Source organism: Enhydra lutris, unplaced genomic scaffold, assembly GCF_002288905.1.
Source record: "Enhydra lutris kenyoni isolate GAN:26980312 unplaced genomic scaffold, ASM228890v2 scaffoldscaffold21, whole genome shotgun sequence".
In the NCBI taxonomy this organism is placed as follows: Eukaryota; Metazoa; Chordata; class Mammalia; order Carnivora; family Mustelidae; genus Enhydra; species Enhydra lutris.
The window spans coordinates 10,480,844-10,494,325 of NW_019154105.1; the positions used below are offsets into that span (position 1 = coordinate 10,480,844).

A 13,482-nucleotide genomic window follows, 5' to 3' on the forward strand; every position below is an offset into this window, starting at 1 on the left:
AAAGGGGAACCCTCCTGCACTGTTGGTGGGAATGCAAGCTGGGGTAGCCACTCTAGAAGATAGTATGGAGGTTCCTTATAAAGTTGAAAACAGAGCTACCCTATGACTCAGCAATCACACTACTGGGTATTTACCATAAAGATACAAATGTAGGGGTGCCTGGGTGGCTCAGTGGGTTAAAGCCTCTGCCTTCAGCTCAGGTCATGATCCCGGGGACCTGGGATCGAGCCCTGCATCAGGCTCTCTGCTCAGTGGGAGCCTGCTTCCTCCTCTCTCTCTGCCTGCCTCTCTGCCTACTTGTGATCTCTGTCAAATAAATAAATAAAATTAAAAAAAAAATACAAATGTCATGACCCAAAGGGGCATGTGCACCAGAATGTTTATAGCAACACTGTCCACAATAGCCAAACTATGGAAAGAGCTTAGATGTCTATCAACAGATGATGGTTAAAGAAGTGGTATATATATATATGATGGAATACTATGCAGCCATCAAAAAATGAAAGCATGCCATTTGCAATGACATGGATGGAACCAGAGGGTATTATGCTAAGTGAAATAAGTCAACCAGAGAAAGGTAAATATCATATGATCTCACTGATATGAGGAATTTGAGCAACAAGGCCGAGGATCATAGGGGAAGGGAAGTCAAAATGAAATAAGATGAAACCAGAGAGGGAGACAAAGCATAAGAGACTCAATCTCAGAAAACAAACTGAAGGCTGGTGGAGGAGGGGGTCTAGGAGGGGTGAGGTGGCTAGGTGATGGACATTAGGGAGGGTAGGTGCCATGGTGAGAAAAAATAAAAATTTAAAAATAAGTACATAAAAATAATAAAATAAAAAAAGAAATAAGTCACTCAGAAAGACAAATACCACATGATTTCACTCATATGTGGAATTTAAGAAACAAGCAAAGAAGGGTAAGAAAAGACAAACCAAGAAACAGACTCTTAACTACAGAGAACAAACTGATGGTGACGAGAGGGGCAGTGGGTGGGGACATGGATGAAGAAGGTGATGGGGATTAAGGAGTGCACTTGTGATGAGCACTGGGTGACGTATGGAAGTGCTGAATCACTATACTGTACACCTGAAACTAATATAACACTACATGTTAACTATACTGGAATTAAAAGAATTAGGGGGAAAAAAAAGACCAGTGATGCCCTCAATGGCTCAGTCAGTTAAGCATCTGACTTTGGCTCAGGTCATGATCTCAGGGTCCTGGAACTAAGCCCCGCATTAAGCTCCCCATTCAGCAGGGTGTCTGCTTCTCTCTCTCTGCCCCTCCCACTGCTCTTGTGCTCTCTCAAATAAAATCTTAAAAAAAAAAAAAAAAGTACCCTACAATGTAGATCATGTTCTATTTCTGCTCTGCTCATGAACTTAAAGGATAATACCTATGTTATGCAACTAACGTCCATCTCGTGAGGTTATTCATCAGGGCAAGTTACTGACACCACACTTTAATAGCATAGAGAGAATCTGAATTACAAGAACACTCTGGCAAATGAAATCACTTTGAAGGTAGTTTCTACTTTTACGTTATAATGGAAGAGTTACCAAGCAGCCTATAGCAGCATAGATGTGTTCAAAAAACAGCTTTGGTAAACTGTGTATGGTCTAAGAGTTACCAAAAAAAAGAGAACATAATAGGAAAAGAACTAAAGATGGGCTTGGTCTCACAATTTTGCCTAGAACTAGCCTGCTTAGATTAAAAAAAAAAAAAAAAAATCTACATTTCTTCTAAAGCCAATGGCAAGATATACAGAGACTACTTCAATTCTTTTTTTTTTTTTTTTTAAGATTTTATTTTTAAGGGGTGCCTGGGTGGCCCAATCAGTTAAGTGTCTGCCTTCAGCTCAGGTCACGATCCCGGAGTCCTGGGATTGAGCCCTGCATCGGGGTCCCTGCTCAACAGAGAGCCTGCTTCTCCCTCTCGTTCTGCTATTCCCCCTGTTGTGTTCTCTCTCTCTCTGTCAAATAAATAAAATCTTTTTTAAGTATTCTCTACAGCCAACATGAGGCTGGAATTTACAACCCTGAAATACAAAGTTTCATATTCTATCAACTGAGCCAGCCAAGAGTCCTATTTCAATTCTTTACAAGCAAGACAACTCCTTGCCCTCCTACTGCTTATTTAATAATTATCTTTAAAAATATATTTCAATAATAAATTTAAGTTGCCACAACTGCTACTGTAACTCTTCAGATGTACTAGTCATTTCAACATGAAACTTCTCATTTAAACCAATTAGGATTATTTTTTCCCAAATTTTGAACCATTGTAAGCAATCAACATTTGAAAGATTAAGGAAACTTACAGAAATAAGGCACAGCAAAGATTCATATATTTAGCTACTAGCATGTGAGAGCTAATTTTCAGTTAGTAAGATACTCAACCAAGAGAAGGCATTTGGCAGCTTGTGTAGACAGATTTCTCAAGAGGAGACCTAAACGAAATGTTGCAATTCTTGCTACATGTAATTTGTCCTTAAACAGAAATGGTAGAGGCTATTGCAAAAGCAGAGATAAAGTCATCTTTTTAAGTGCAAGAACAGGCTGATCTTAAACCCTGTAGCAAGTTTAATGGGAAACCATCTACTTTATCTTTGAATGAAGTAATCAAAAAAGGACTAAAATACTAAATTAAAAACTATAAGAATACATATGTTGTGTTATCTTAAAAATGGAAATTAATCTGTCAGTTATTCTCAGCTCTGGGTCTCTTTATTTTTAGACTCTTTGGCCCTCATTTACAGTTGATTTCCAAATAATTCACAGTAAGCCTAAAACATTGTTTAATTAACTTACAAAGTAAACTCGTAGTTTAGCCAAAAGAAAAGTTTAGAAGTTTTTTGGTAGGCAAAAAGTTAAGCTTTGAACAGTATAGAGTTGGTTCTTGAACAGAAAGACTGTCTTTCCATACTGCCTCTTGCAAGGTTTATAGTATCTTTTCATATCCTTTACCACACAGATTTCCACTGGCCTTACAGAGGTAACTAAACAAGATCAAAGTAGAGATCTTTTTCCAACTAACTGGATTCCATTTTCTTAACCGAAAACCCCACTATTTTCAATACAGCTGGGGGATCAGGCTAAAAATGTAATCGCTTTGTGCAGTTTACTAGGATTTGGTTGGAATCTGCCCATGCAATTAATCCTTAGCTACTAAATGGATACCGAAATTCTAGCTCATTTGTCTGTGATGGTCCTAAATCCGAGATACAGGGCTGGCTTTAAATGTTCCACTGAGTTCCAGTGACCTTCTTGGTTTGGAGAGCTGGTGAAGAAAATGAACAATAACTAGAATAAGAGCAATAGCTAACATCAACAACAGTCATAGATAACATTAATGTTATCTCTTTGTGTTTGATGTAACAGTAAACCCTGTGCATGGATTCTCTCCATTAAGCTCACAGCAATTTTGTGACAACAATACCAGAGCTACCACCATTTTACATAGGAGAAAAATAAGGCTTAGACACAACTTCCCATGGTTACACAGCCCATAAGAGCTGAGTAAGGATCTGGTTTCAGAGCGTGTATACCAATCCTAACCTGACCCTGTTTCTGGGAAAGAGGGCTACTGCAAGACCCAGGCACTGACCTGATTCCCATGAGGAGATGAATGATAACTGTGCCACTCTGGGCAAGTTACAAAACATATCTGGGACTTGATTCCCTCTCCTGTAAAATGCTCCCTCTTCAGCACTCCACAAGGGCACTGTGAGCTCTCCAGTTATATTAGCCCATAATATTAGCCCATAATATACTTATTTTATAGAATTCAGGTAAAATTTTAAAAAAAGCTTTGAGAGAGAGAGCACAAGCCAGAGGGAAGGGTATAGGAAGAGGGAGAAGCCTACTCCTTGCTCAGCAGGGACCTGACCCTCTCACCTCCCCAACTCAGGGCTCAGTCCCAGGACCCAAAGATCATGACCTGAGCCTTAGGCAGACCCAACAAACTGAGCCACACAGGCGCCCCCATAGAAAGAACTTTAAATGACCTCTGGGGAATCCAAGATTTGCAACTAGCTTTTGTGACTTGGGGCAAGTAATTTACCACCACCATCCTAGTTATCTGCCTCAATCAAGGGTAATTTTTAATATGTATTAAAATAAGGGTGCCTGGGTGGCTCAGTCAGTTCAGTGTCTGACTTCAGCTCAGGTCATGAACTTGAAGTCCTGGGATCGAGTCCTGCATTGGGCTCCTCACTCTGTGGTACGTCTACTTCCCTCTCTCCCTCTGCCCTTCCACCCCCCCATGCTCAGTCTATCTCTCTCATAAATAAATATCTTTAAAAGTATGTATTAAAATATGTCAGTGCCTCAAAAAGTAAGATAGCACATACAGTACTATCCCGCCATCTTCAATAAAATTTTAGATCATTAAGATTATGGAACTAGGAAACTGATAAATTGGCTTCTCATCCCCTTCTACCTTAGGATTTAAAAATATCTAGTCTTCAATATTTTAAGGTAATCCTTATTTGTAGTAAATTTGAAGAAAAGCAGTCCAGTAGAGAAACCTCCAGTTTCCCATTTATATATGAGAAGGGTAGGGAGAGTCCAAAGACACAGCCCTCCAAGGGGGCAAGGGGAGGGATATGTACTAGTTAATATATTAAATCAAGTTTAGTAAAAGGCAGCAGTGGAAAAAAAATTCCATGTATTCCTTGACTCTTGTGCAGTTTGACAAAGTTAATGATTAAAATCTCCTACATTCTCCCCTGCCAGAGTGTCTATTTGCCTTGATAGATATTATTTTATCTCTTTTGGGCCAAGGATGACTGCCCTTGCTTCTGTGTGGAGATTAATAATTGATTAGTCCACAGTCAGGAATCTCAGTAAAAGGAAATTGGTTACTTTGGGCTGTTACTTTGTACGGGGTCACCTACAGGAGACAGGGTGCTGCAGAACTGCCGGCAAGAAAATGAAGGGGATCCTGGTTCTTCTGCTTGCTGTAGCATTTGTGCATGCTCTAGAAAGAGGTAAGACATTCCAGTGGTACAATCACTTATAAGACCTCTTACTAGTCTGATTTTCCATTACTATTTTTAAAAATTCTACAAAAATGTGAAGAACAGAGAGTTGGTAAGCTTTGTGAGGGATAAGGGTAGAATTAAAAAGGTACCAATCTGAGAGCTCAAATGGGGCATATAGCATTGAATTGGAATTTGCAAGGAATCAAGAACCACATAAAAGAACAAAAAAATCTTTGTTTTTAAACTACCCTTCCCTGTTTTGAAAATGAAGATCTAGAGCAAATCACTTGAAATTAGGAATTTTTTAGTGGCTAAAAGATAATGCAAATGGAAGCTGTAGTCCACCACTAAGCATCTCCCCGCCCCCCAGACTTCGAAGATTTATTGTCTTTGAGAGCATAGTATGCCATATCAATGATGCATGAAGTCAGCTAAGATCCTTGATCCTCTTTAAGGAATTCTGTGTATGTATAATACTTGAAAATGTACTAAGTTTCTAAAAGATCCCACACAAAAGAATTTAATAAGATATGAAACATGACTATCAAAATAATTAAGCGTATTTTTCACTAATATTCTTCAAATGGTGTCTTCATCTCTGAGAAATGTTTAAAAACTTATAAATGATACAAGCTAAAATATGTGAAGCATACAACTTTATGAGAAGTTCCCAAAGTGCAAAATTCAGAAGCTTTTCCAATTAACTTTTCTGGCTGATTCTTCAATGCTTATAAGGAAATCTGCATTGGTCTCACTTTGGCAAACTAAAACTTCCATCTACTGCTCTCAGTGAACAGTCTCACCCAAGTCACAGGGTAATATCCATATCAGTAATCTACCTAACCAGTAGAAGATGTGTATCCCAGAAATTGTTGGTAACCAATGGCGACGTGACTAACCTTATTGCTTTCTTTTTACATTCATTCTTCCTTGATCTTTTGTTCCTGAAGTTCTTTGACATTTTAAGTTACTCACTTATAGATTCTTAGGCAAGCTATGGGTCCTTATGTTGAGACTACGAGTCTGAGATATAAATAAAATAAATGGCATCCTTTACAAGACCTCTGGATAGGCTAAATTCAAAGAAACCCTGAAAGCTTACTCTTTTGCCCAAGGCTTCCGTGGGACAGATCTGAACCTGGAAAACCCTACTGAAATATGTTCAGATAAAGATCATTGAAACAGAAGATCTAGGAGTGACTAGGTCCTGGAATTGCGTGTGGACCCATAGCATAGGGCATGAGTCATTTTGAACTAGTGACTCAGTAAGTGTATGTTGACTTCACCACAAAGGATTACAAACATCCTCTGGAAAGCAGGGGTCTGCACCCTCTGTTTGGACACCATTCAGCACCATCTCACACTCTAATGAAATGGATACTAAAAACTACAATTCACCTTCCTTAAAGATCTGAACCTCAAGGTCAACTTCAGTCAGATTACCTAGGTGCTATAGGCCAGATGATATCCTGAGATATAAAATACATCTGTAAGTACTACCTGTCCAATATTTGAGAAGAGTAGTCCTGACACATTAGTCCTCTATTCTATAATGCATAAGCATAACCCAAATGACCAAACCAATGATTTACCTGGAAGGTAGGTGTATGGTCTCCTGGAAGAAAGTTACAAAGTACCCAGATTAAAGGAATTGAGAGGAGGCTTGACTAGTAGGGGATGGGTTTGGGTTGCAGTTCTCTCTGCCTGTTATAGCTCTAGAGAGCAGACCAATAGTCCATAGCATGTATCTAGAACACTTTTTGAAAGTGTATTTCATTCAAGACTCCTCTTGGAAAAAAACTTTCTATGGCCAACATATTTAAGACCTAGGCCATACATTAGTCTTTCTTGGTCAGTTTACAATCAAGGTCTTTGTTATCCTAAAGGTCCTGAGAAGTCCTATAAGAAGGAAATCTTATTTCACCCAGTTTCCCAAACACATGGGCTCATTCCTAAAATGTCTTTGGGAAAGGAAGTGTTCTTTGGGAAACATCAGGTTTAAGATGGATACCGCTATAGTTTAACATGGATATCAGCTCTAGTCAGGCCAGTCTTCTCCTAACAAATGGCCCTGGAGATTCAGTTCACAAACCCTTGGGTACATCTTGGGAGAGAGGGACTTTACCAAATATGCCACAAATCTGGATAGGGTCTAAGAAAACATCCCATTTAGCTACCCCATGAGAGGCAAGCAGTCCATGTGTACCAGTTGCCTCTCCACTCAGCTTCTTTCCTCAGGACTGAAATCTAAAATGGATCTTTCCCTGCTCCCTATGAAGCAGCAGGAAGGCGGCTGACACAGCTACAGGATCACTAAGGAAATAATGTTACAGGAAATACAATTCTGCATTTTATATGAGCTGTTGGCCATAACAGGATATTTATTATGGACATTTTTATTTTCTTTTTTGCTTTAAGCCACTCATTCTCTGCATGCGTATCGTTACTAGATGGGAAACCAAACAGCAAGAAGAACCTAAGTCCTCTGGGTTGGTGGGTGAGCTGCATCTTCCTTCTCCCACTCTCCTGCCGGAACAGCCCTAGTTATATGGGTTACCCCAAACTCCCCAATCACCAATGCATCACTGTTTCTCTTTTCTACAAGTTGCCCCTTCATCAGCAGTCATACTAAAAATAAGTTGTCCTCAGTTTGGTTCAGGGACATTAGCTGTAGAGCATGCAGGATAAGTAGACATCTTCTTTATTTTCCCCAGAGGGGTCTTTATATCCTCTCTGCCAAACCTATATAATGGTTAATTGAGGGGGTGGCCTAGGATAAGAGATCTACAGGATGAAAAGGCAGCCATGCAAAGATCTAGAAGCATGTTTCAAACTGAAGGAACGGAGATGTAAAAGTCCCAGGAACAAGCAGGGCCTGATTCAAAATCACAAAGAAGCCAGGGCCAAAGCACAGAAGAGACTTAGCCAGGAAGAAGGAGGAGGAGGAGCTGAAGTCAGAGAGATAACTTCATCGAAGGCCATATTAAGCTCCCTGGAAATCAAAAGCAATGTGACACCCCACTGCTGGAAGGTGGAATGCCAGGTATGCCCTCACCAGCATGTATATAGTGCAGGGATAAGTATGCATGCTTCTAAAGGCCATGAGATTAATCTAGGAGTAGGAGATGAAGAATCTTTAAGAGGCATTGATTACCCTTCTCCCTGGGTTATCTATGGCCACTTAACCTCTATATTCTGCCCATAGCTACCCTGCTCTGTTTCCCCCAGGTTCACTCTGCTTCAGCCACAGACCTCTACACTCACCCACACACTATGTGCTCTGCTCCTAAAGGGCTTGAGCTAACTGCCCCCTCCTCTTAGAGCACTGACACCCCTGAGATCCACGTGGCTCCCTTCCTCACCTCCTTCATGTGCCTGCTCCAAGTTCATGTACAGAAGAAGCTTCCCTGTCCAACCCATCTCAAATAGCACTGACCACTTCATTTTTCTCTATTCCCTTACCCTGCTTTATATTTTTCTTTTTAGTATTCATCACCTTACCTGATCACCAGCTGTTTACTATGACAAATATAAAACGTAGACCCTAGGCTCCATGAGGTCAAAGAGTTTATTTTTTTCCTTAATTCTCAGTTTTAGAATACTACATGCCAGGTAGTTCATGTTCAATAGATGTTTTTTTGTTTGTTTGTTTGTAAAAAAAAATCAAAGTTAGGATTGTTAGAGTACTGATCTCAAAAGATAGTTTTAAGTATTTAAGGAAAATTAAATTTCAATTAGAATACCTAATAGACATCCTGGAAGTAGTAAACTCTAAGATAATTATAAAAATAAGATTTATGAAGTATCCACTGTGAAACATTGGTCTTAGAGTCCATGCACTGAATAAAATAGACAATATTCACAATGTTCTAAGATGTTCAAGATCGCTTAAATAGATTTATTTCATCATTATAACACCCTGATCAACTCAGTACTATTATCCCCACTTTAAAAGTGAGAATCTGGGGGTGCCTAGGTGGCTCAGTGGGTTGAGCCTCTGCCTTCAGCTCAGGTCATGATCCCAGGGTCCTGGGATCGAGCCCCGCATTGGGCTCTCTGCTCAGCAGAAAGCCTGCTTCCCCCTCTGTCTGTCTGCCTCTCTGCCTACTTGTGATCTCTGTCAAATAAATAAATAAAGTCTTTAAAAAAAAAAGTGAGAATCTGTAGGAGGGAGGAGTCAGTAGCTTATCTAAGGAAACTAAACTAACAAGGAGCAGAATTAGAATTTTACAGAGATTAATTATGTTTACAAAGACACTGCTCACAATCATGACTTTGCTGCCTCTCACGGGACAGAGATCTCAACAATCTTTCACTAATATAAGAACAGAGGAGAAAATCAGTTCACTAGCACCATTTTAAGGGAAATAAGTGAAATTCATGGTCATCCATAACTGATCCAAACTCTAGTTCATCTGTACTCCATGGACCTGGCTCTGTCTTCTAGTTTCCCTATTTTCCCAGCACCTTGGAATCATTTATGTCCAATCCCATAGACACTTCCTGGATTTTACTGTATATTTTTGCTATCTATATCCAATCATTTCCACATTCTACAAATTTCAGCCCCAAAATACATCAGCTTTACCCAGAGACTTCTACTATAGAAAGCTCCTCAGTATTCCCTTTGCTTCTCTCCTTTACCCTCCTACATGTATCTAGCTCAAGGCCTATGAACACTACTTCTCATATCCACTACATTTCCACATCCTGTCTTTGTCCAGATCCTTGTTCCCTTCACCTGACTATTGTAATGGCTTCTTAATCAAATCCCATCTCTTCCCCAATTCATATTAAGATACAATACAAAACCTGGTAAACTGGTAACTGGGATCCAAAAGATGGACTTTATCAAAGTCAGGATCACTATTGAGAGGTTAATGAACTGATGAGTTTGAGCATATACAACTGGCTGGTAGGATTCCAGGGTTCATTTGTCTGATACAAATCCACCATACTCTGGTCTCTGTTTAGAGCCAACTGACGGTGACTTGAGGTTTAAATAAGAACATATGGTAAGTAGAATGAGGGCCCTCCAAAGTGGTCTATATCTAAGGCCCAGAAGCTGTGAATAAGTGTAGGATACATTGCAAAAGGGAATTAAGTTTGCAGATTTAAAAAAAAAAAAGGAGTCAGCTGGCTTTCAAACAGAAAAATAATGCCAGATTATCTGGGTGGGGTCAGTGTAATCACAGGGTACTTTAAAGTGGAAGAGAATCTGGGGCGCCTGGGTAGCTCAGTGGGTTAAGCCTCTGCTTTCGGCTCCGGTCATGATCCCAGGGTCCTGAGATCGAGACCCACATCGGGCTCTCTGCTCAGCAGGGAGCCTGCTTCCCTTCCTCTTTCTCTGACTGCCTCTCTGCCTACTTGTGGTCTCTGTCAAATAAATAAATACAAATCTTAAAAAAAAAAAAAAAGTGGAAGAGAATCAGAACAGAGGAAGGTGTGAGTAAGGAAAAAAGAGGCAAAATTCCTGGCTTTGAAGATGGAGAGGAGGGTTGGACTTAAGAAATGTAGGCCAACCCTAGAAAACGGAAGAGACAAGGAAACAGATAACTCCTTGAGCCTCCAAGAAGAACACAGTCCTACTGACACTGACTTGAGCCCAATGAAACCTCTGACAGAACTGTAAGGTAGTAAATTTGTATTGGTTAAACAACCAAATTTTTGGTAATTTGTTACAGTAGCAATAGAAATCTAGTACAGTATGTTTCTGGGTCCTGTGACAAGTTGAAACTTCCCAGAGAAAAGGAGCACTGAGCCAAGCCATCTCAGTGTTGACAGGCTACCATTCTATTTGCCAGATCCGGTAAGAGTTCGCCAGATGACTGGGGTGCATGTTAACTCATTTCCCTGCTCTCTGGGAGTTTTCTATTTTTATTTCTCTCCCATATTCTAACCAGAAAGTAATTTAAGCTACCACCTGCAAGAAGGACTGAAAAAAAAAAAAAATCCCAGGATACCCATATCACAAGATTATAGAACCTGATAATGTATATCATCATTAAATTTTGCTATAAAAAGTTGCTAACACAGGGTGTTTATCACATTAGGCAGGAGAGATGCTAAGCATTTTTACTTAGATTAAAATATTTCATAGAACAGCCTTATGAAAAAGGTACTACTGACTATCTTAAATCCAAGATTATTCTTCCTTGAATTCCCCTACAGGAATATATTTCAATAGATACCCCATTACCTAGAAAGTAAAACTATGACTATCAAACATGTGTTAAAGTCCACATTTTCATTTCCTTATTGGACTTTTTTTTTTTCAAGCAGACTTGTGGTTCAGTACCTTTAGATCACTCTTCAAGTTGTTCTCTCCACATAAAACACTTCTTCCAATTCATCTACTCTTGTTAAAATCCTGCCCATTATTCATGATTCACTTCAAGTAATAGCTTTCTAAAAGCCTTCTTCATTCTGAAGTGTGGTATTACTCTGTTTCAATCTCCTCTATGGCAATGAGCACTATTGGTGTTATATATTTCTCTCTACCAGACTTCAATTTCTTAAGGATTGTTGGCTTCAGAGTTTCTTGCAGGGTACCTTTTTGTTCTTATATTTCTTTTTTATTTATTTATTTTTATTTTTATTTATTTTTAAATTTATTTTCAGTGTTCCAGAATTCATTGTTTATGTACCACACCCAGTGCTCCATGCAATACGTGCCTCCATAATACCTACCACCAGGCTCACCCAACCTCCTACCTCCCACCCCTCCAAAACCCTCAGATTGTTTTTCAGAGTCCACAGTCTTTCATGGTCCATCTCCCCCTCCAATTTCCCCCCAAATATGCTGATAGTTTCTGACAGATGAGTCTATCAGCATACAATAGAAAAGAAAATGCCAAAGGAATGAAATTACAAAAAAATACAGAATGCCCAGCAGAGCTCTTAAAGACCATGATTTTCCAGAACACAATAGGAAAAGAGCAACTTAATGCAGTTTCTAGCATTCTATATAAGCATTTATTAAATCAATGTTATTTAGGATATAGCCATTGTTCCTGGTATATAACAGCTTTTGTAAGGGACCAAAATGGTTTTAGAAAAATATTCTAACAGTGGTTAAAGCATTTAAAAATACACCTTTTTTTTTTTTAAGCAAAGTTTGCACCAAGATGGTAGTATCTGATTTCTATCACACTAGATTGAAAGTTCCATAAGGGCAGAAATAAGTCTATTTTGCTATCCATTTATATTCAATACTGAACCCAATACCTGCTACAAGTCTTCAAAACATATCTGTTGCATGTATGAATATCGTTATCTGTGTTGAGAGGAAATGAAACAATAAAAACTTCCTGAAAATAAATCAAGTTTTCAAAAGTCTAGAATTAGACACCACTTACCAGAATATTTCACAATACAGATAGAAATGGGACAGACTATTGCAAAAAGGAAAACTGTTAATGAAATTTGTAAACATTGAGTGCTGAGGGGTCACTTAATGTGACAATGATTTCACCAGAGTCACTGAGATTATGCCAATATTTACCGGGCCCGTATCAAAGTTCAGATTGCCTTCTTTACAACCACATGGAACATTAAAGAACAGACTATGTCGTTTATAATTCATTCTAGATAGGATTTAATTCTATGAATCAAAGGGAATTCAAACAGTATGAAAACATTTAGCAATACTCCGTGGAATAAGGAATCCATTTGTAATAATCACATCGCAAATTGACTTCAGTACTTGTTTTTTGGACCATGAGAAAATGATGAATATATTTACTTGGACTTAGAAGCTATAGATCTTGGTAGATAAATAAGTGGGGAAAAAAGTTTTAAACAGAAACATATTGAGTATTCTACCTGAAAGATACACAGTACAACTTCCTCTACAGGTTATTTCTTTAAGAGCTTTTTACCCTTATATTTTAATTCTACACTTTCTCAGTGACTTTCTTCCCAGCTTCCTTCCTTGCTTCTATCAAATCCAAGGCTGAATTTTCAGCAAAAATCATTCCCAAACAACTTTAAGTCATTAGTTGATCAAGTTTCCACACTTCGCTGCTGTTATTTTGCATTCTAACTAAAGCAGTACCTAACACCAGTTGATTCTAACGCATTTTAGTGCAAACACCAGTTGATTTAATTAAAGCTATTGAACGGAATAATCTGTGGGATCTACTGATACTACATTCACATGTTCTCCCATTCCCGTAACATACTGAAACTTCTTTTTTGGTTAAGTTAGAAATCTGACCCTAGAAGTCTAGAAACAAAATATTTTTTAAATGTTCGTCAGAGGTGCATCATTTGAATACAGGCTCTCACTTTTCATGTTATAGAGTGTTTGCAATCAAAGTAACAAAAATGACCTCTTTTTATAGGGAAAGTTTATTAAACAGAGTTAGCTCTTCTGCATTAAAAAGAGAAAAGCTCTTGTTGGAGCTATCTTTTGTGGTTTAAAACACAGTAAGCTTTGGGGGGGAGGGGTGTCCATATAATTTACAATTTCTAAAAGGAATTATTTTGTA

General features: G+C 38.7%; 1 protein-coding gene across 1 annotated transcript in view; it reads left to right on the forward strand.

Moving 5' to 3' along the window:
* LOC111148820 (GC, vitamin D binding protein) overlaps positions 1 to 13,482 on the forward strand; it is a 54,055-nt gene that overhangs the window by 15,659 nt on the left and 24,914 nt on the right. The window contains exon 2 of the mRNA XM_022505643.1: positions 4,834 to 4,996. Coding sequence (XP_022361351.1) covers positions 4,834 to 4,996 — 163 coding nt within the window. The remainder of the gene's footprint in view (positions 1 to 4,833; positions 4,997 to 13,482) is intronic.